This window comes from Protopterus annectens, chromosome 2.part0, assembly GCF_019279795.1.
Source record: "Protopterus annectens isolate FY-2018-M chromosome 2.part0, PAN1.0, whole genome shotgun sequence".
NCBI classification, from domain to species: domain Eukaryota; kingdom Metazoa; phylum Chordata; order Ceratodontiformes; family Protopteridae; genus Protopterus; species Protopterus annectens.
The window spans coordinates 1,842,688,843-1,842,711,257 of NC_056728.1; the positions used below are offsets into that span (position 1 = coordinate 1,842,688,843).

The 22,415-nt window shown below is 39.3% G+C and overlaps 1 protein-coding gene across 1 annotated transcript in view; it reads left to right on the top strand.

The window, feature by feature from the left end:
- The window catches only part of LOC122792896 (zinc-binding protein A33-like), a 486,444-nt gene that overhangs the window by 321,240 nt on the left and 142,789 nt on the right, over window positions 1-22,415 (top strand). Inside the window, exons 3-4 of the mRNA XM_044060454.1 lie at window positions 6,319-6,549; window positions 19,827-19,849. Of these exons, the coding sequence (XP_043916389.1) occupies window positions 6,319-6,549; window positions 19,827-19,849 (254 nt within the window). The remainder of the gene's footprint in view (window positions 1-6,318; window positions 6,550-19,826; window positions 19,850-22,415) is intronic.

A 22,415-nucleotide genomic window follows, 5' to 3' on the forward strand; every position in this document is an offset into this window, starting at 1 on the left:
CATTGTCCGTGTTGGAGTGAATGACTTGAGATGTACCTCCCTGGACTACATGAAAAGAGACATGGAAGAGCTCTCAGATCATGTGGCCCAGGCAGGTATGACCCTAGCCCTGAGTAGCATCCTGCCTTCGCCCAGAATGATACCACAGTATAAGGACAAAATAATTGACTTCAACAATTGGCTAAGTTTCCTGTCATTCAAAGGGGATCCAGTATCTGTCTGCCTGGGATGACATGATCGACAAACCACAATGCTTTATCAGAGATGGTCTGTACCTGTTGTCCCTGGGATTCAGGTTATTGGCTAAGGCTCTTGCCACCCCTACAGTGCCTTTTTTATGCAAAGTTCAAAAGACAAAACCACCACCATAACAGGTACAAGCATGCAAAATCTGAAGGTAATACTACTCAATGCTAGAAGTCTAAACCTCAAAATGCACTCTCTCGAGGCACTCCTAAAAATGGAGAACATTGATATCTGTGCAGTAACTGAGACCTGGTTCAAGGCTCCAGAGAGCACCCCTGCAATACAAGGCTACAACTCTTACCACACTTTTCGGCCACCAAACCAGGACCAAAACACTAAAGGTGAAGGTGTGTCCATATTCACCAAGGATATTCACAACACCAGGCTAGTTGCCCAACACAATGTGTCTGAAATTTTCCAAGTGCAACTAACACCAGGTAAGACTGCAATCCAAATTGTAGCTTGCTACAGATCCCCACCATGCCCCACGATTCTCACTAAACCTTTCTAAACATACTGGAAAATATTAAGATACAACCAAACACCCTAATACTGGGTGATTTCAACTACCCTGCTACTAACTAGGAAAACTATTCATGTACCAACACCTTTGCCCAATGGTTCTTGGAATTCATAAATTCTAATGCCCTGGATCAGCTAATCCTTAGTCCCAGCAGGGATTCCAATATCCTAGACCTGGTCATTACCAACATGGGAAATCGATGCTCCACACCTATGGTCACCCCCTCATTGGTCAGGTCTGACCATAACCTAATCACCCTTGACATCCACATTCCACCCCCGCCCCCCCCAGTAAGAAAACCTCCGTAAAAAAACTTCTCCAAAGCCAACTTCATGCTACTCAAGTCAGAAGTGACAAACTTCATGACACCAATGCAGACGGGAAAGGAAAGTTTGACTGCTGAATCCTACACTAAGGCACTGTACGAGCACATCCACTCGTGCATGAATTGTGCCATCCCCAATAGAACCAAGATGCTGTCCTTCAAAAAAAGGAAGCCAATCTTGTGGTCCCTTGCCACAAACAAATCTTATAACAAAAGGAAGAAACTGTTGCAGAAAAGAGGAAAATCCCAGCATGCAAAAAATTCCCTTACCAGCCTCAGTAAGAAGTTGAGATCTCTCATAAAATCCTCCAAAGCTAGTTACGAAAATAAAATTGCCAAAAATTCCAAAGACAACCAAAAGGCATTCTATAGCTATGTCAAGAATCTAAATGGCAATGCTCAGACCTGCTCTGAGCTACAACAGAATGGCATTAAATATACTGATCCCAAGGATATTGCCAATATCCTGGCAGATCGATTCAGTGCAAACTTCACCCCCCTCAAACCCCCTAAAGGGTCCATCTCAATACTGAAACATTGCCAAATGCTGGTAATAATCACACAGATAAAAAACATACTCTCCAAAGCTAAGAATACAGCATCCATGGGACCAGATGACATCCCAGGCTGTGTACTACATAAACTACAAAATGAACTGGCACCTCACCCAAGTATCATGTTTAATCATAGCCTCACCTCAGGCTTCGTGCCCACTGAGTGGTGCACAGCTACAGTTATCCAACTCCACAAGGGGGGATCCACCTTGGATCCCGGGAACTACTGCCCCATCAGTCTGACAAGCCTATTCTGCAAGGCCATGGAACGTATTATCATGGAACTTATAAACAAAGACATTGGCAACCTTACTGGACCCCACGTAGTTTGGGTTCGTGAAAGGCCGATCTTGTCTCCTGAACCTGATTGACTTCTTCAAATCAGTCTCCATAGCTGTGGACAAGGGTAAGGTGGTCCACACAGCCTATCTGGACCTCGCCAAGGCCTTTGACACCATCCCCCACTCTGGAATCATAGATAAACTTACTAAGCTGGGCATTAATCCCTACGTCACTCGATGGGTTGCCAACTGGCTTACTGACAGAACCTACACTGTAAAAGTAGCCAACTCCAAATCCAGCTCCAGACAAGTGACAAGTAGAGTACCTCAGGGTTCAGTCTTGGGACCGCTCTTATTTGGCATCTACTTCTCTGAAGTACAGGCCAACACTAAGGGACTATGGGTAACAAATTTTGCAGATGATTGCAAACTGGGAGCCATTATTGAATCCCCAAATGATGTGGATATTCTACAAAAAGGCCTTACAGAAACAGATGCTTGGTGCCAGAACCATGGGCTTAAGCTCAATGCCAAGAAATGTATAGTTATCCCCTTTGGGAAAAAAACATGTACCCATGAATTACCACATAGGTGGCAGTACACTAAACACCGAAAGTGTGATAAGAGACTTAGGGACACAGGTGGACAGTGGTCTCACCTTCGATAACCACATTGCCACAACAGTCAGGAAATCCTTCTATGTGGCACACCTCATCACTAAGGGCTTTTCATCCAGAAAAAAGGAGGTCATTGTCCCACTGTACTCATCCCCCATTAGACCCATTATAGAATACAACACCCTGTTTGATATGTACTTCTCTAGACATCTGCAACAACTGGAAAGGCAGCAGAAATACCTTACTAAATGAATCACAGGCCTAAAGCAGATGCCCTATGCTGACTGTCTAAAAAAACTCCACCTGTACTCTGTCGCATATAGTCTACTCAGAGTTGATCTCTGCTTAACATACAAGGCCATGTCAAACCCAGAGCTGTTGGACATGCTATACTTAAAGAAATCCCAATCCCTCAGAGACACATGCTCCTGAGATCTAAACCTTGTCATCACAATGAACAAAACATGGTGGAGGGATAGGTTCCTGACCCAGAGACTCCCCAGACACTGGAATAGACTGCCCATACATGTCAAGAAGAGTGCCTCTTTGGCCCTCTTCAAAAGGAACCTTGATGATTGGATGGGAGATAGGAAATTCACCCCGGGGATCACGTCAATCGCCCTGCTAGACAGGGGTCCAGGGAAGTAAATGCTGTGGGAAGAAATAGTCAGGGAATTGTTATGGCTAGGCTTGTATAGGCCCTAAGGCCGATAGCCTAGTACCAGTCTATGAACTTATGAACCTATGAACCTAGTGGTTGGGTGATAGAAACAGAGTGAAAAGTTAGGTTGATGCAGAATGTGGAAGAATCTAGAAGAGAGCATGTAAAGACATAAATGCACAACATTTCAGAGCAATTAACAGTGACTGCAAGCCATTTTTTATGTCTGGTAATGCTGCATGATACATTTTGAAACTCTTTGGCTGTGGGATCTGGCTGACATATCATGCTTTCTTTATACTCTCAGTTTGGTAGTGCCTTACTTGATTGGTAAGGATTAATATACTCAGGACAGAGTTTCTGCTTCAAGTACCTATATTATGTGTTTTTGTGTCACTCTGTAACCCCTTTCTCACTCACAGTCCAAGTTTTTTTGCTCTCACTCTTCTCTTCCTTTTTTTAAAATTGTAATACAGAAAAATATATAAACTGGCAAACCAGATCAAACATCTGTGGGTTGAAGAAACACTACTGTAGTCTGACGCTGTCCAAAAGTTACACTTGTGTAGCCAAGGGGCACTATAGCAGTCAAGAAAAAGTAGAAGGGTACGGAACTGGTTTATAAAAGCAAACATGCTAATTTTGGAAGGTGCATTGGAGTGGCATCCTGCCCTGACACTGAAGAGGCCTGAGCTATATAAAGCTGATAGGAGTTAACCAGAAGGAGGTGTGCATTCAGGAATTTGTAGCAAAATTGAGGAAGTGTTTGCTATTTATAGCCTAGTGATGTGACTTCATTGGAAGTGTGACCTTGTTTTGGCAGAGGGACAGACTTGGAGGTGGGCTTTGAATTGTGATGTTACGTGGTACACAACCATTTTATTTCAGGATGGCAGGTGGGACATCCCACTGAATAGATGTGATATGCGCTCCCTTCATAGAGTAAGCCCATAAATCTGGACCAATATAAAACACAGAGAGTTACAACAGCATATTATCAAATGGCATTTCATACAATGTAACATTAGCAGAATTCTTTTTAATTTAACATTCAAATGAATAAACCATGACTGAAAGGATCCCTCCCAAATCATTATGTGTAAAACTGTGTGTAGAAAAGTAGCTTGATATCTGTGAGGCCCTGGAGAAGAAAGCTGCAGCCAGAACTTGTACACAGAGGCTATAGGGAGGAGCTACATCCACCCATATTAGTAAAGGGAATATAGCAATGTGTTAAATAACAAAATTAAGTAGTAAAAGGTACAGACCCCTGCACTAGTCTTTTATTTAAGATCAGAACACAGAAATGTATGCACAGGAAAGTTTTAGTTCATTATAGTGTCCCAAATAAGGTGTAGCATACAGTAACAAAAGCTGGACATAGTTCTAAGAACCAACATGTTATAGGGAAAATAAGGTAACTACAGCTCAAAGGCAGCTAAGTTTCACAATTCAAACACACGAGCGCACACACACATGCACACACCACACTTTTGCTGTTTGAATAAAGTATCCTTGTTAAATCAAAGTAAAGAATGCCAACATTAAGTTTACAAGCAGTTAGTGAAAAATCTTTTTTTTCAAAGAACTTTCGGAGTACAGTGTCATTCACTCAATGTTACTGAACACACTGCAAAATGTTAACGAGTTTTTAGAAACATTGTGTGGTAAGTGTTCTGATAGCTAGCTAATAACTACTAAACCAAGCAACACCTGTCTTAAATGGCATAGGAAAAAAAGGTCACAGCAATATTATTTCATGGTAGTCTAGCTGCAAAACAAGCAGTTATTCATGCTGGGAAGATCTCATGATTGCACATACCTTCTACATGTTCCATTTGTGTACTGCAGGCACAGCTACTGTTTGAATAATGCATAATTACAGAGAGTACTGTTAACTGTGGGATTTGTTGAAGGATGCATAATTACAGAGAGTACTGATAACTGTGGGATTTGTTGAAGGATGCATAATTACAGAGAGTACTGATAACTGTGGGATTTGTTGAAGGGTCCATAATTACAGAGAGTACTGATAACTGTGGGACTTGTTGAAGGGTGCATAATTACAGAGAGTACTGATAACTGTGGGATTTGTTGAAGGGTGCATAATTATGGAGAGTACTGATAACTGTGGGATTTGTTGAAGGGAGCATAATTACGGAGAGTAATGATAAACTGTGGGATTTGTTGAAGGGTGCATAATTATGGAGAGTACTGATAATTGTGAGATTTGTTGAAGGGTGCATAATTACGGAGAGTAATGATAAACTGTGGGATTTGTTGAAGGATGCATAATTACGGAGAGTACTGATAACTGTGGAATTTGTTGAAGGATACATAATTACGGAGAGTACTGATAACTGTGGGATTTGTTGAAGGATGCATAATTACGGAGAGTACTGATAACTGTGGGATTTGTTGAAGGTTGCATAATTACGGAGAGTACTGATAGCTGTGAGATTTGTTGAAGGATGCATAATTACGGAGAGTACTGATAACTGTAGGATTTGTTTCAGCTCAGCAGAACCGAGGTCAAAATGCATTCACTTTGAGCCTTGTACTCTTAGAGAAAAAGCTTTACCTGGCAGAATATTATTTGTAACCATAACATTCTCTACCATTTCAGGCTATGCAAAATGTGCCCAGACTTCTTTACTCATTTCTGCACGACAGATGAAAATGGACATTTTGTGTCCATCATGTTTCAGACATTTAATACTATTTATTTTAACAGTTAGATTGTTTTAACCCATTCTTTCAACAATACCTTTAGTGATTTGAAGAAAATATTGATCAATATCTCCCTTGTATATGTTACAATTAAGATGCTTTAAACTGGACTTCTTAATTATTAATAAATAATTAAGGTTGCAAATGTAACATTCTACAATATCCTGATTAGTTTTTGCTTTCTATTGGAGTTAAGAACCATAAATTATAGCAATTTTATTTGTGTAGTTGTGAAATGAATCTTGTTTCTTAGGGGGAACATCTGAGGCTACAGAGCAATGCTACATCATAAAATGATGCTTCTAAGAACATTGTACTTTTTCCCACATAGAGTTGACACATAGTGACAGCAGTAACCGTGTATTCTATACCATTCTTTAGGTTCAAAAAATTATGACTAGAAAGAAGATTTGCGAAGAATTTAGACAACTGCATCAGTTCTTGCAGAATGAAGAAAATGATTTACTACTCCAACTTCAAGAAGAAAAAGCAAAAAAGGAAGAAAAAGTTAAAAATGAAATTCAAAAGGTCTCACAAGAAATTAACCTTGTTTCAAACACAATTTCAACAATTGAACAAGAGGTGAACAAAGATGAAAACTCTTTTCTAAAGGTAAATGTAAATTAATTGACTTGCAAACATTTTATGAAGCAGAGTGATGGCTGAAGTTTTAATGTTATTTCAATTTTATAAAATATATAGCCCGACACTAGTATTCTTTTTATGAGAAAAACACTTCCAGTGATGTCTTGCCAAGGTGGAAATACAGCTATGATCTACAGGATATGTTATATGTCATTGTTATATTACATAGAGAGGGAGAATATTATAGAGAGATATCAGACCATACTCAGGTGTTGAGAAACCTGCTGTCACAGGTGGAGAGCCCTCACATCTTAGAACATCAGATATTAACCTATAGTACATATGCTAGACAACACTGTTGCACTTAAAAATGGCAACAGTTGTGTTTTTAGTTGTAAAAATGCTTTGAATATGCTGGAAATAATTTTTATTTATTCATTTATTTTATTTTACATTTGTTGACCGGGATTGTCCGACTGAGCTGAAATAGCCCTTTTTCAGCAGAGGCCGAGGGAGAAAAGCTCCACAACATTACAATAAAGTTTAAACATTAGCAATTGACATAAGAATTCAAAAATATTTACAGTACATGTAAATAAATATAGCAGTATAACAATGTAGTACAATTTTGACAACTGAAGCAGGAAGAAAGGAATCATATTATCCTTGCTGTTACTGCATATTATGATTGAGGGAGAGAGATGAAAGATGCATATTTGTTAATAGTAGTATAAGGAGACTACTGTTCTAGGTATAGATGCCAGGTATAAGAGAGATGAAGAAGGCTAAGAGGTATACAAGTAGTAGAGATCAGTGAAGCAAAACAATGTAGTAGGCAGATATAGCACTGTTTTAGGGATAGTAGTGAGGGTTATGAGGGGTGAGTGCAGTGGGAGGACCAGTGATTTTTTAAATATTCCTTGGTAGCTGTTTTGAATTGTTTAAGTTGACTGAGGGACCTAATATCAAATGGAATCCTGTTCCAAAAAATGGTAGGGTGGTAACTATAGAGATTGCATCCCATTTTGGTTTTGGGTTTATAGGTCTGTAGAAGGTCTTGGTCCAAACTATGTACAGATCTGGTGGGAGAATAATGAGAGATAAGAGGAGAAAAGCTGGGGCAGTAGGAAGGCTGGTATAGAATGGAGTGAATAATCTAGAGCTGAGAGAGGAGAAGCTGGTGGGGTAATTCTAGCCAAATTTTTTGTGAGGGACAGTGATGGGATTTATATATTTGGTGTGCTGCAAATCTAGCTACTTTGTTGTAGGCTGATTCTAATTTAGTAAGGAGAGAGGACTTGAGATTTGTCAGTATTTGAGAGCTTTACAATAGACTGGGTAGGAGGTAAGCATAAGAGAGGGTTACTTTTGCTTTCTAGTGAGAAACTTTTTATTTCTGTATAGGAGGCCGAGTTTTACATGAGTCTTCTGGATACAGTTATTAACATGTGAGTCAGACTTTAGTTGATCATCCATGATGTCACCTAAGAGTTTTGTGCTGGACTCAACTTCGATGGGAGTGTTATTGAGAGACTGAATAGAGAAAGTATGTTTAAGGTGGTTAACATTTTTGAGTAAGAAAAGTAGAAGTTTTGTGTTTTTAGGGTTCAGAATAAGCAGATTTTTAGAGAGCCAGGTTTCTACTGAGTTAAAGGATACCTGAGTGGAAGAGATGAGTTCAGAGGGGGTGTCAGCAATGGTGATGACTGTAGAGTCATCTGCATATCGTACCAGAGATGACTGGGGGCAGGAAGTATAGAACTGATTAGTAAAGATATTGAAAAGTAATGGGTGAAGAATGGAGCCTTGAGGGACACCCATTTTAACAGAGAGAGAAGGGGAGAGCCATCTCACTGATTACAGTCGATCAGTGAGATAGCTGGAAAACCAGGCAACAGCAGAAGTAGAGAAGTTAAGGTTAGACAGCTTAGTCAGTAGACGTGAGTGAGACACAGTGTCAAAGGCTTTAGAAAGTCTGTGCACAAAGGTGGAGTGTCCACTGATCCAGGCAATTATATGCCCATCAGCCTAACTAGCCTGATCTTTAAGGCCATGGAATGCATTATCATGGAGCTTATAAACAAGGACATTGGCAACCTCCAAACTCTTGATCCCACACAGTTTGGTTTTGTCAAAGGGAGATCATGCCTGTTAAACTTGGTTGACGTCTTCGAGACAGTCACCAAAGCCATGGACGACGGGAAGACAGTGCACACCACCTACCTTGACCTAGTCAAAGCTGTTGACACTATTCCCCACATGGGCATAATAGATAACCTCTCCCAGCTAGGCATCAACCTGTATGTTACCAGATGGGTAGCTAACTGGCTCACTGATAGAACCCACTCAGTCAAAGTAGGGGAAGCCACCTCTAGTAGTAGACCCTTAATGAGCAGTATACCCCAAGGATCGGTCTTTGGGCCTCTACTGTTTGGGATATACTTTTTGGAGGTGCAAGCCAAAACCAGTGATCTGTGGCTGACCAAGTTTGCAGATGACTGCAAGCTGGGCACTGTCTTAAATTCTCCAAGTGATGTGAACATCCTCCAAGAGGGCCTTACCCAAACTAATGACTGGTGCTAGAAGCATGGCCTCAAACTGAATGCCAAGAAATGCGTTATTATTTCCTTTGGGGAAAATGTCATCCCCACTAATTATCACTTAATAACAATGTACTACACATGCAATCAGTCGTGAGGGACTTGGGCACCCAGGTTGATCGCAACCTGCCTTTTGACCACCACATTGCCTCTGTTATAAGGAAGGCTTTCTACATGGCCCACCTCATAAATAAGGATGTTTCATCCAGGAACAAGGAGGCCATAACATCCCTATACCCCTATATTATCAGACCCATTATTGAGTACAATGCCCCCTTCCAAGCATATGCAGCAGTTGGAGAGACAACAGAGGTTCCTGACTAGGAAAATCCAGGGTCTCAAACACCTATCCTATATAGATAGGCTAAAAGTCCTGTCCCTCTACTCAGTCTCATACAGACTGCTCAGAGGTGACCTGTGTCTGGCATACAAGGCCATTTCAGACCCAGCTTTGAGTTGCTGCCTATCCGTAAGACAAACTCCACTCATGCAACCTGCATGCAAGGTCTTAACCTGGTCTGTGACATTAATAAAACTTGTTGGTGGGAAAGATTTGTGTCCTAAAAACTCCCCCATCTGTGGACTAGACTCCTTCTCCACATCAAGCAGAGTACCTCTCTAGCCCTTTTTAAGAGGAACCTGGATGACTGGATGCGAAACAAAAAATATACCCCAGGGATCCCACCTGTGTCCCTACTGGACAGGGAAACAGGTGCTGACTTTGTGAGAACATGGGTGAAATTCTTGGCTAGGCTTATAAGGGCCTCAGGACCAATAGCCTAGTATCATCCTATGAACCTATGAACCTATAAGGTCTAAGAAAAGGCAAGAGATGAGTTTGATATTATTTCTGGTCAGAGAAATAGTGTTAAGGAAGGCTATAAGAGCAGTAGTAGTACTGTGTTTAGGGCAAAAGCCATGTTGTGTGGGTGTGAGTAGGTTTTCCTGTACTAGGTATTGCATGACTTGCTTATGTACGCATTTTTCCAATACTTTTGAGAGTGGGTTTAAGATAGCGATGGGTCTAAAGTTAGTGATTTCCATGGAGTTACCTCTTTTATGTATAGGTAGAGTGTAGAATTCTTTCCAGACAGAAGGCACATTAGACTCAGCAACAGAGTGATTTATCAACATAGACACTGGGAAAGCAAGTGAGTCGGCTGCTAACTGCAGGAAATAAGAAGGAATGTTGTCAGCAGATGCAGAACAGGATTTTAATTTGGAGTAGAGATTTAATGTAGCTAGTAGGAACAGATCTAAAGGAGAAAGTATTAGAAGAGTTTAAAATAGGAGAGGGTTCGGAGAGTTAGTAGTCCAGTTGATTCTAGAGTTTGTGGTGTTAGTGGAAGAGGGGTCAGAGGTAAATATTTTGCATATTGATTCGATGAAGTAGTTGTTAAAGATAGTATCAGTTTTCTCAGGTGTCATGTTGGGGCAGGGATTGGGAGAAGAAGGGTTCCCGGGATGCAGTATTTGGTTAATAGAGTTTCAGATTTTTTTGGGATTTGATCTTTGACCTGTGGGAGGTTTAAAGTAGAATTCTTTTTAAAATGTAAAAATGTGTTTTTTTTTTGTCAGATTTCTGAGTTCTTTGTACTTTTGCAAATCGGTAGGGAGGTTAGTTTTCATCCATGTTTTCTACATCCTGTCTCTAGAGTTCATTACGGTGTGAGTAGCATTTGTTAGCCATGGGGGTATGTTTGATTTTTATAAGGACTGCGCAGAGAGGTGCAAGGCTGTTGAGAATATTAAGAAAGGTAGATATGAATGAGTGGATTGCTTCATCGAGGGGGAGTTGGGTTAGATAAGTCCAGTTAATTCTAAAGAGGAGGGCTTTAAACATCTCTGGGCAAACGTTAGTTAGTTTCCAACAGGTAATATATATGTGTGGCCTTGTAAAGTGAGGAGTGAATCTCAGAGCTTTTACTGGGGAGTGGTCACTTAGCGAGTTTGGTAGAGTTTCAGAGTTATGGTATTTGCAGGGATCAGAAACAAGTATGCCATGATGGATTTTGCTACATTTTTACTACCATTTTATATGCTTGAAGAAACAAGTAGTCTCTATAAAAAGGCTATTTGATCTAGTGGAAAAACAAGTTTAGGTGAAGAAACATAACATTGTGCTTAGAAGTGCTTGAGAAAAGAAAACAAAATGAAGACAGTATAATGTTGTGTCTTTCGGCTTTTTCCTTAGGTGCCACAGCGGAACGAACTCTGGTCATGATTGGTGATTGATTTTATGTGCTGAGTTTGCCGGCCGCTAACGCATCAAACTTCACGGTAAGGTATGCCCATTCAATGATGTCTCACGCGCTTTAGCTGAGAATCGAATCGAATCCGAAGCGCCTTGCTGTTAAGCGTTCACTTAACCACACAGCACCACCACCACGGCTCATTTTAAAAGCACTTGGTAGAGGGGCCCTGTTGTCCAGTACTTCACTTGAGAACCTGCTTTCCAAAACAAATTATGTATGATAGCTGATGATGCACATTAAAGAACATTTGTTAACAAATGAATACAGGAACTTTTTACTTTCTGTCTCAGCTTCATGTAGACTCATTATTTCCTGCAGAGTTCTAAAGTGTTCAGCCATTTTGCATTCTTCTGGCACCAGCATTCCCACTGTAAAGATACAGGCTAACATTGATATATTAATACAGCCCTACTTCCAAGGGTAAAATTCTGTCTTGAAGTCATTCTCTCCCCTTTATCTTTAGGTTTAAAATTAATTTTATTAGTTATTCATTCATTCGTTCTTTCTTTTTGCAGTAACCTGCCCAAGCCAGTGGAGAGTGAGGTGGGACCCACTTAATGAGTCCAAGACTATGAACCTTTAGAGAGCAATTCTCCTGTTTCATGTATCTTGGTCTCTGGTTAGACCCCCCCCCCCCTTACTCAATTTCTACTTGCATATTGATAATGCATGTAAAAAATGAATCCCCTACATTTCTAGGCACAGCAAATATCCCATTTTCTGCCACACTTCACAAGGTCTACAGTAACGAAAAAGGAATCCTACTTCCCAACTCGAATTCAGCCACCCTCTGATATCAGCAGCCTCTACTAAAAATTCCACCATTATTCAAATACTAGAAAACAAAATATGTAGATTTATTACACACTGCTCAAGAAATGAACAATACTGTATAACACTAAAAAAGCAAACTGCCTCCCAGATAACTAAAGACAAGACCTGCTCCTAGGATCTCAACTGTTCAAACTCTTACATGAAAATACTCCCCCACCTTTAACCTCAAAACTAATAAGACACCCCCCCCACATACAACCTAGGAAACTTGAATCAGTCAGACCCTAAAATACAAATCTCATAATCCATGCTAAGTATTTCTGACCATGCACTCTGAAGGCTCAAATTGTATAAAACCCTTCCACTTAAACTTAAAGACTAATCCTGTTTTCCAAGTTCCCTTCTCTAGTAAAATCACATTTAGTCTAACAAGCAGAATGTTTAACATCAACAGTGATCCAGTACATGTCGCTACTCCATTTCAGATATTTTACTAAGAAAATCAAATGAATCTTTAATGTATGAAGGTAGTTTAATAACTGCATTCAATAAATATCTATGTAATAAACCAATATTGTGTAAGAAGTACTTACATGTGGAAACTGTGGGTCACCCAGGTGGGTTATACATGTTCTTATGAATCTTGGGGAGGCAATAAAAATAAAACATCCCACATGCTTCAATACAAAACTTTTTTTTTCAACATCACTTTTAGACAAATAACCCACCCTGAGGCCTTTATTAAGTAAATCATGAAACTCTTAATGCATGCTTGTAGTTTTTTCATCTACTACTTTATATATTTTTCTATCATTTAAAAGTTCATAACACATATTTAAATACTGAGAGAAATGCATTGCTACAATTTTATTGCCTTTATTGGATGACTTAATAACAAGGTCTCTTTGATTACCAAAATCTTTCAAAGCTTTCCACTCCATTCTGGTTAAAAGTTATAATGAATCTTTCCTGCATTCTTATTTGAAATAAAATCAGAGAAAGCCATTTCAATATCATAATTAACTATGGAGTGGAATTTTTGAACCCTCTCAAGCTTAAAGGGAGATATACAATTGTTTTACACACTATACTACTAGTGTTTAACTGGCAGTATGCATTATATTCCAACTCATCCCCCACACTGGATACATAAGAGAAAAAGTATAATTCAAATCATCCACTGTTTCATAGGTGGTGTCTACATTACTAACATTAAAACCAACCTCATTATCAATACTAATATCAGTATTGAAACAATTAATTAAATGCAATTTTCTAATCAACTGAAAAACTTCAATTTGAGGCACATGAAGTCTGGGCAGAATGGTAGGGATAAATTTTAAACCACAGTTCAAATCAGACAACGATAACCAGTTCTGTGGACTCTAATAATGATTCCTACGATTTATTGTAAATCTTTCTGGTTGTATGTTGAATAGTCCATTAATGTCTGTTTTGAACTGTGGTTTAAAATTTACTGTGACCATTTCTACAGGAATAAACAGCATTTGACTGAATTTTCTCATAAATATTTATAAAGCTTGCATTTATGTCCAGTAGGAAGCAACAAAAAAGACCATAAAGCACAAAACTTATTGCTGCTGTCAGTGCTTGATCGCTCTCACTCTTCACACAGACACACACACACACACACACACACACACACACACACACACACACACACACACACACACACACACACACTTTTGCTATCATCCACATAAGCATGCATACACACATTCAGAAATATAAACACACAAATACAAACATGCACGCTCTTTTTAAAATGTTTCTTTTACTTTTACACTTGCTAAACAGCAAAAGCACTACTTAGCGAGTAAAGTAACGGCTTGATTGATCTCATTCGCACTGTCATTCACACATACACATGCACACAGATCTATTTTTTTCTTCTTTTTGTTATTTTACACTCGCTAAACAGTGCTGCAAGTGTAATAATGGTGGACATTGGCTTTCGTTCATTATAAGCTCCACAGCTCTACTGCAATGTAATCTTTCATTTTTTACAGGGAGCATTGCTATGGTAACAGAAAATAAGATTTCTGTTACCCATGATAGGAATAGAAATTGAGGGTTTCTTTCACGGTAGGAACTAAAAAGAGACTGGGGAAGGGGATGTTCAAAATAATTTAAGTGACACTGTGGGCAAGAATTACATGACATTATTAAGGTGGGTGTTAATTCGGTTGTCCTGAATTCATACCCAAATTTAAAACACTGGGATTGTCCCTTTAAGTGAGAGCTGTTGTGAGTACAACTGCAATTTGCAATGGAATCTGGTTAACTCCTCTGAAACTTCCTGGAGGTACCCTCCCCCCACCACCACAAATAAAACTGGGCATGCTCAGAAAGGCACACTGAAAATGCAAACAAAGACCAGAATCAAAATAAAAAATCCCTGGGACTGTTCAATTAAGAAACGTTAAATTTTGCTAGTTGTGATTAGCCAGGGGCATTTTACTTGTTTAATGGTTGTTTTCAACCTCTATTAAGGCATTGCTTTTGAGCAAAGCTTGGCTCCTTGCAGTGGATTTTATCAGTGCCCTATATAGAAGCAGGCACCTTGAATTGATATTTTGCTTATAAAACAATCGTACAGACTTCCATCTTACTTGGTTGCACATAAGAACAACTAGATTGCACAGGAACAAGCATTGCCCCATGTGTTTTGGAGTAGATACTCCCCTTATTATGCTGTACTCCTGCAACAATGTACTGATTACCTAAAGAGGGCCAGATTCCATGGACATGAACTTTCCTTCTATCTCTGCAGCCAGCTTTTTGGATATGGGTGTCCAGAGGCAATGTAATAATTGTCTTATGTTTACTAACAACCAACTTATTGATAAAGTATGTGAGAGATGTATTTATGTAATGTCACAGGAAGCAAAGCTTTCACACACATGCACTCATAATAACAACCAGGTTGTGCACACAATACACCCACCACACACAGTATGGATCAGACCCACAGACCCACATATATGTTGAGACATATAAAAGTAATCTTCCTAAACTCAAAGACCCCTCAGACATTGGACCTACAACAGATATCCTCAGCTACCCAAAGGCATTCTACAAAACAACACCCACCACAACACATACAGCCACACCTCACATAGCTACAGGTCAAAGCCCATAAGGCAAGCCACCAACAACCCAATATTTTAGTCATAGGGGCCTCCATTGTGAGACACATGTCCCACTCACCAGGCTGAGTAAGCAGAAAGTCTTGGTCAGCTGTCTATCAGGGGGCTAGAATCTGCCCGATCTCACAAGCACTCAGGTCACCAGGCCACAAGTATCAATATGACTTAGTCATAGTCCATGTGAGTGTAAATCACTTGAGCTGTACCTCCCTGGAGTATTTGAAAAGAGACATTATGTAGCTCTCGGACTATGTATCCTAGTATGGTATGTGTTTAGCATTGAGCAACATTCTACCTTCACCAAGGATGATGCCACAATATGAACCAAAGATGATAGACTTTAATAATTGGCTTAGTTGCCATTCCAAGGGGGTTCAGAATTTATCAGCAAGGGAGGATATGGTTGAAAGACCACATTCCTTTGCCAAGGATGGTCTGCAACATCCATTCAAGGCTTTTGAATGTTGACTAAAACATTTTCTTCCTTCATATTGCCTTTTTAAGAAATGCCAAACTGACAAACCTTCTGTCATAGCAAAACCAATCCAAGGGAATTTAAAGGTGTTACTGCTCAATGCCAGAAGCCTAAAAAAGAAACTCCACACTGCCCAAATTCTCCTCATCTCAGAGAATGTGTAATCTGTAATCTGTAAAATGTGTAATGTGTAATCTATGCAGTTACTAAGACCTGGTTTAAACCATGGAGAGCACCCCAGCACTATAAGGCTAGAATCTCTTCCACACATGTAGACCAGCTACTGCACAGGCACGGACTAAAGGTGAAGGTATCTTAATCTGCATCAATAACAAACTCACTTCAAGGCTGGTTAAATGGTATGATGCTGTTGAGCATCTCCGGCATCTCCATGTCTAAATGATCATATGTAAAGTCCCATACCATATGCTTCTGAGCAATAGGTCACCCTCTATGCCACAGGAAATGTCATACTTAAATTTACACCCACCATTCAACCCAATACCATATTCAAGGGTGATGTTTAACTATCCCATTATAAACTAGGAATCAGACTTTGAGGCCCAGAAAATCCTGAACTTCATAAACACAACCTGGAATAAATAGTTCATACACCTACTGATGGCACAAGCATACTGAACCTGGTACTTGCAAACAATGGAGAATGTTGCACCCCTCCCCCCAGTGTAATGTCATCTCTGATATGGTTGGGCCATTAAGGTGGTGCCTTTGAAATAAAAATCAAACTCGAGACCCCAGCTAACCCCATAACATTTAAGAACTATTGTGAGGCAAGGTTTCTATTATTAAATGATAACTTGGCAACATTTCAAGCCTCCCAAATTCTGACAACACAGCCACCTATCCAGAATGTTTCAGAGAAACCCTGTGCAAGCATATTCATAGATGTATGTAGACAAGTAGACAGCTGTGCCTAGCAGGAATAGGCTCAGAACAACCTTAAAAAATGCAAGCCACCCTGGTGGAATGAAAAATATCAGTAAGTTGTACAACAAGAGGAAGAAAGTAATAGTAAAAGTGAGTAAGTGCAGTGCCCAACAGGATAAAAACTCTCTCATCAATCTAAACAAACACGTCAGATGGCAAATGAAGTCCACCAAAGCTAATTTTGAGGGTAAAATAGCCTCCCAAGCCAAAGATAGCCATAAGACAGTACGCAACTGTGCGCAGAACTAATTGTAAATGGAGCCACCTACACAGATCCAGAACATATAACAAATTTACTGGCTGACAAAAATCAGCTCTAATTTTACCCCCACCTCTTCCCTACAGCCACACCCCAGGAAATAGCATCAAACAATAAAACATAACCCTCCCAACCATCACTAGGGAACAGGTCTTAAATGTACTCCGCAAGACCAAGAACACCTCATTGATGGGCCTTGGTAATATCCCAGGATACTTCCTAAACAGCATGAAACATGACCTATCAGAACCACTGGAGTTACTATTTAACCTTAGCCAAGTGTTTGGAGAACAGCAATGATTATCCCTCTGCACAAGAGTGGGCTATCAATGGACCATAATAATGACAGACCCATAAGTCTGACTAGTCTCAAGAAATGATTAATAATGACATAGGAAACCTTCAGACACTGGATCCAACCCAATTTGGTTTCACCAAGGCCAGATCATTCTTTGAGAAGATCACCAAAACAATGGATGAGAGCAAAACAGTGCTTATTGCCTTCCTTGACCTGGCTATGGCATTAGATACAATATCCCACTTGGACATTGTAAACAAACTCATAGAATTAGGCATAAACGTCTGTGATATGAGATCGATAGCCATCTGGCTCTTAGATAGGACCTAGGAAGTTAGGATAGGAGAATTCATTTCCACGAAGAGGCTGGTCACTAGCAGTGTCCCTCAGGGCTCTGTGATGGGTCATCTCCTTCTTGGCATCTTCTTCTTGGAAGTCAAGTACAGCATCAAGGGTCTATGGCTGAACAAGTTTGCAGTGGATTGCAGAATAGGAGCTGTTATAGACTCTCCCCAAGACTCTAATATCCTGCAGGAAACACTAACACTAGAAATAGACAAATGACTGGTGCCAGAGCTATAGTTTAAAACTCAATATCTAGAAATGCACCATAGTGCCCTTTGGGAAGTCATCTACCCCAGGAAACTATCTCATTGATAACACTCCCCCAAAAGTAAGCACAGTAGTCAGGGATTTGGATATGTTTGTAGAAATTCATCGTTCCACTGTATTCATCCAGCATCAGACCCATCATTGAGTACAATCTCCCCTTGGTATGTATCTGACCAGGCACATGCAACAACTGGAACATCCACTGAGGTGCCTCATAAAAGGAATGCAGGGCATTAACAACATGTCCCATGCAGATTGCATCAAATCCATATACTCTGTCTCATATAAATTGTTGAGGGGTGATCTATGCCTGGCATATAAGACATCCTTGAGACCCACTCTGATGGCTCTTTTGCATATCCACAAACTGAATGGCATCAGAACTACCTGATCTAGGGACTTCACCCTTGCTTGTGACATAAGTAGGACATATTTGGAGAGACAGATATGTGTCTCAGGGAATACCTCTGCTCTGGAACAGTCTTTTCATCCATGTGATGCAGAGTTCTTCCCTAACTCTATTCAAGAGTAACCTGGACCAGTGAAATGGAAATCAGAAATTCAACCCTTGTCTAGCACCTATGTCAGAAATGAACAGCCTGTAAATGTTTGACCATCCATGCCATAGTTCACATACACTCATTAAAATAACCTCTAGGGCACCAAAACCTGTTGGATACATTTGGGAAGTATGGCTATGCTTATAACAGCCCCTGTGGTCATAAGCCTGGTATATACCTATGTACCTATGAACGTATATACAGTATTTTGTGAGTTTGCTGTTTTTCCCCATTATGTGGGTATTGATCTTCTTATTGCTTGACTATTGTTTAGCTGATGTAATAAAAAATGCACATAAAATGGCAGGGTTTAGGCTCAAAATGTCTACACTACACCTTAGAAAGCCTTTAGGCTTTTGATGAACAAAATATATTTAACGAAAAAGAGAATAGGCTTGGCAATAATACAGGGACTGACAAATCTGGGTGGCGTCAAACTTCCTGAGAAACATGTATCAGAGAATTGAAGCCAACTTCATAATGTAGGTTTAAGCTCCATGCTGTAAGACCATGGCCCTTGTTCAGTTATTTAGGCAGAGCTGTGACTGTGGGGCACAGAAAGCATATGTGGGCATCTCTGGTATGCTTTAACTTGACCAGAGGCTCCTTGTCATCTGCTGCATTGCTGATGTGTACTGAGTGATACCACAATGAGTGAACATAGAACTCCGAATCTGGTTCAGCAGCTTGTACTTACATTAATACATTTTAGACCTGAAGCTGATAAAGTATAATACGGGGAGTGGGTTTACAAAGCCCCCTGCCTTAGCTCACAACTGTCAAGTTGTTTTGTTATGTGCATTTGGATAAATTATTCAACTACTGCATGTCTATGAGACAGATTCCTTCATTTGTATTTTTGGTGCCTTAGGAAAGTTGTTTACTTGGTTGCATTAGTGTTGTTCAGTTAACACTGCTGTATTGTTCTTGACTAGGAGATTTGTTAACAGATCATTAAAAGCATTGCAAAAGCTACACCCATTTATTATTAACCACTTATTCTCCAATACCTTATTTCATGACTTTCAATGAGATTATAACTTCAGGCAATGGTAAAAAGATCTAGTATACCTATGGTTTTCTGCTTGTTCTGGTTAATTGTAGTTGTAGGACTGTAGTAAATAATGTTTTTACTGAATACATTTACCAGACAAATCTATGAAGGATAATTAGTTTTCTGCTGCTGTATGATTCCAATTCAAGAAACACTGCATTAACCAGAAGATTGTACTTCCAGTTTGTAAAAAATACATGCAGTAAATAGCCTATGTTTTTAAGTACTGATTTGGAAATAATGTGAAATTTTAAACTAAGAACAGCAATTCTGAAGCATGTATATGCTTTTCCTTCCAGACTCTCCAAAGCACAAGAAAGAGGTATGTTATAAATGCTTGATTTCTGCATTCACAGGATTCTTGCTTTATATGTGTGTGCTTCATTTTTCACTTTAGTTGTCTGAGCAATGTGATACATTTAATACTTGTTATGTAGATCTCACTAATTGTGAAAAGTGTGCTTACATGGTTCTGTCTTCCACACAAAACAGACAGCAGTCATTTTCCTGTAGCCTGTCTCTGCCACTATATGTATCTGATCCCTCTGTTTCATCATCATTTCCTGTTGAAAAAAATTCATAATACTTATGCCATTTGCTCAATTTGTCTGAAGTTGTGGGGTAATTTCCCTTTCTCATCAGTTTGTATCCCTTATACACTTTGCTAATTAAGCAGGTCTTTCATATTTTAGGATGTCTTGGCTCTGTGTATCTCAATGACTGTTGCTTGTTTGTAGCTTAGTTGCTTGTGGAATTTCATGTTGCATAATATATTAAATAAAATTCCCTGTTTTCTTAAATCTCTGTGTTAAATAACCAAGGTCATGCCTGAAAGGGTATGTTGGTCAGTTCACTCATCTGGTAAACAACTAATAAATACATAGTTTAGTCTTATGAGTTTTCATTTCCAACATATCCTTTATTCTCTTTGTCTTGTATTTGTCAGCAAGATGTACTGTAATAGCTGTTAACTATAATATATGCAAAGGTGACAGTCAATATTACAGAATCACCTAGAGCCATATTTTGCACAGAGTGGCTAGACCTGCCACTGTGCTCAGGTGTGGCATTGAATCGAGAGAGATGGCGACAGTTAACACAATATCATGACCCTATGTAGAAAATGGAAAAAAAGGGGTGTTGATGATGATAGTGATGAAATAATCTATGCAAAGGCACTTAAATGGTGTTTTTTCCACATATACCACATTTAATAGCTGAATTATCTGTATTACTGTATGTATGTATAGTTAGTGTAATATGCATTGCCTGTCAAGCAGACAAATATGTATTATATTAGGAATGGTTAGACATAGCCTTTAAAGAGCTTGGTTATTAATTTCACAGTCTTTATAGTGCTGTTGTTGATTAAATCACAGAAAATCTTGTAGGTTTGTTGAATGACTAATGCATATTTAAAAGAATCTATCATTTTTGTAATAGTGTCCATTATTGCTCACAAGTGTGGATGCTTCCAAGAAGTGCCCAAAGAATATGGTTCCTCTTTGTCATAGCGTCACAATCACCCAGTCACTCAGTAGTCATCTGCAAGTGGTAACAAGGCAATAATGTTTGTCAGCTAATCTTTGAACTGAGGTTATTAGGATTTATTCTGAGGACATTACTAGACAGCTTTTAAATAATTGTGATTTTTAGACACATTAACATGGATTTGTAATTCAATAGCTTTATAAGCAGCTATCAGAACAATGTGCTGCCAGCTTCTTTTCTTAAGTCTGTATGTCATAACAATATTTCCACTCCCTCTTCATATCAGTTCAGTACATGTCATGCTATGTAAAATGGTCCTTTATTCTATGAACAATAAAGATGATCTTAAGCAAATTAGACAGCTGGGAAGAAACTGACATTAGTATGGATAACTATGCATTTTAAAGGCTGAGAAATACTTGACTGATTCGAATGAGAAAAGGAGTCAGTGCAAGCTACTAATACTGATTATACAACGATCCTCCATTAATATTCCAAAACTTGCACACTGATTGGTCAGCGTGCATGTTGTAAATCAGAGTTATAGTAATGGAAAAAGGTCCGGTCTCCCAGATGTTTTCCATTAGTATAACTCTTTCTTTTTTTTTTTTACAGCAACGGAGAAAGCAAGATCTCTGTTGCTTTTTACAACCTGCCTCGCTATGTTAAACGAGTTTAACATAGCGAGACAGCTTTTAAAAAAAAGCAACTGAGCATCTCTGTTGCTTTTTTTAAAGCTGTCTCGCTATGTTAAACCCATTTAACATAGCGAGACACTTTAAAAAGCAACGGAGATCTTGCTTTCTCCGTTGCTTTTTTCAAAACTGTCTCGCTATGTTAAATGGGTTTAACATAGTGAGACAGCTTTAAAAAAAGCAACGGAGATTCTCCATTGCTTTTTTTAAAGCTGTCTCGCTATGTTAAACTCCTTTAACATAGCGAGACAGTTTGTAAAAAGCAACGGAGATCTTGCTTTTTCCATTGCTTTTGCCCACAGCTCTGATGTACTGCGTAAGTATACGCATGTGCAGTACATCAGAACTGCCGCAGAATACCAGACAGCTGTGGAAGGGCAGCAAGGAGGCATTATACAATGCCATTATTTAAGAAAATTTATTATTTTTTTTCTTAAATAATATCATTGTATAATAGCAATAACCCACTTCTGGGTGTAGGTAATGCTGGATTTACCCACGGTTGTCTTGGTTTGGCCACTGGCTTCGTGACCAAACCACACCAACTGTGGGTAAATCCAGCATTACCCATACCCAGGCGTGGGTTATTGCTCTAATAATTCCCTATACATGATATTTGTATTGTACTGGCTTCTGCACAATACTCAGATGTGAATACAGATTGCTTTTTGCCTGTATTTAGTCAACAAACAAGAGTAAATA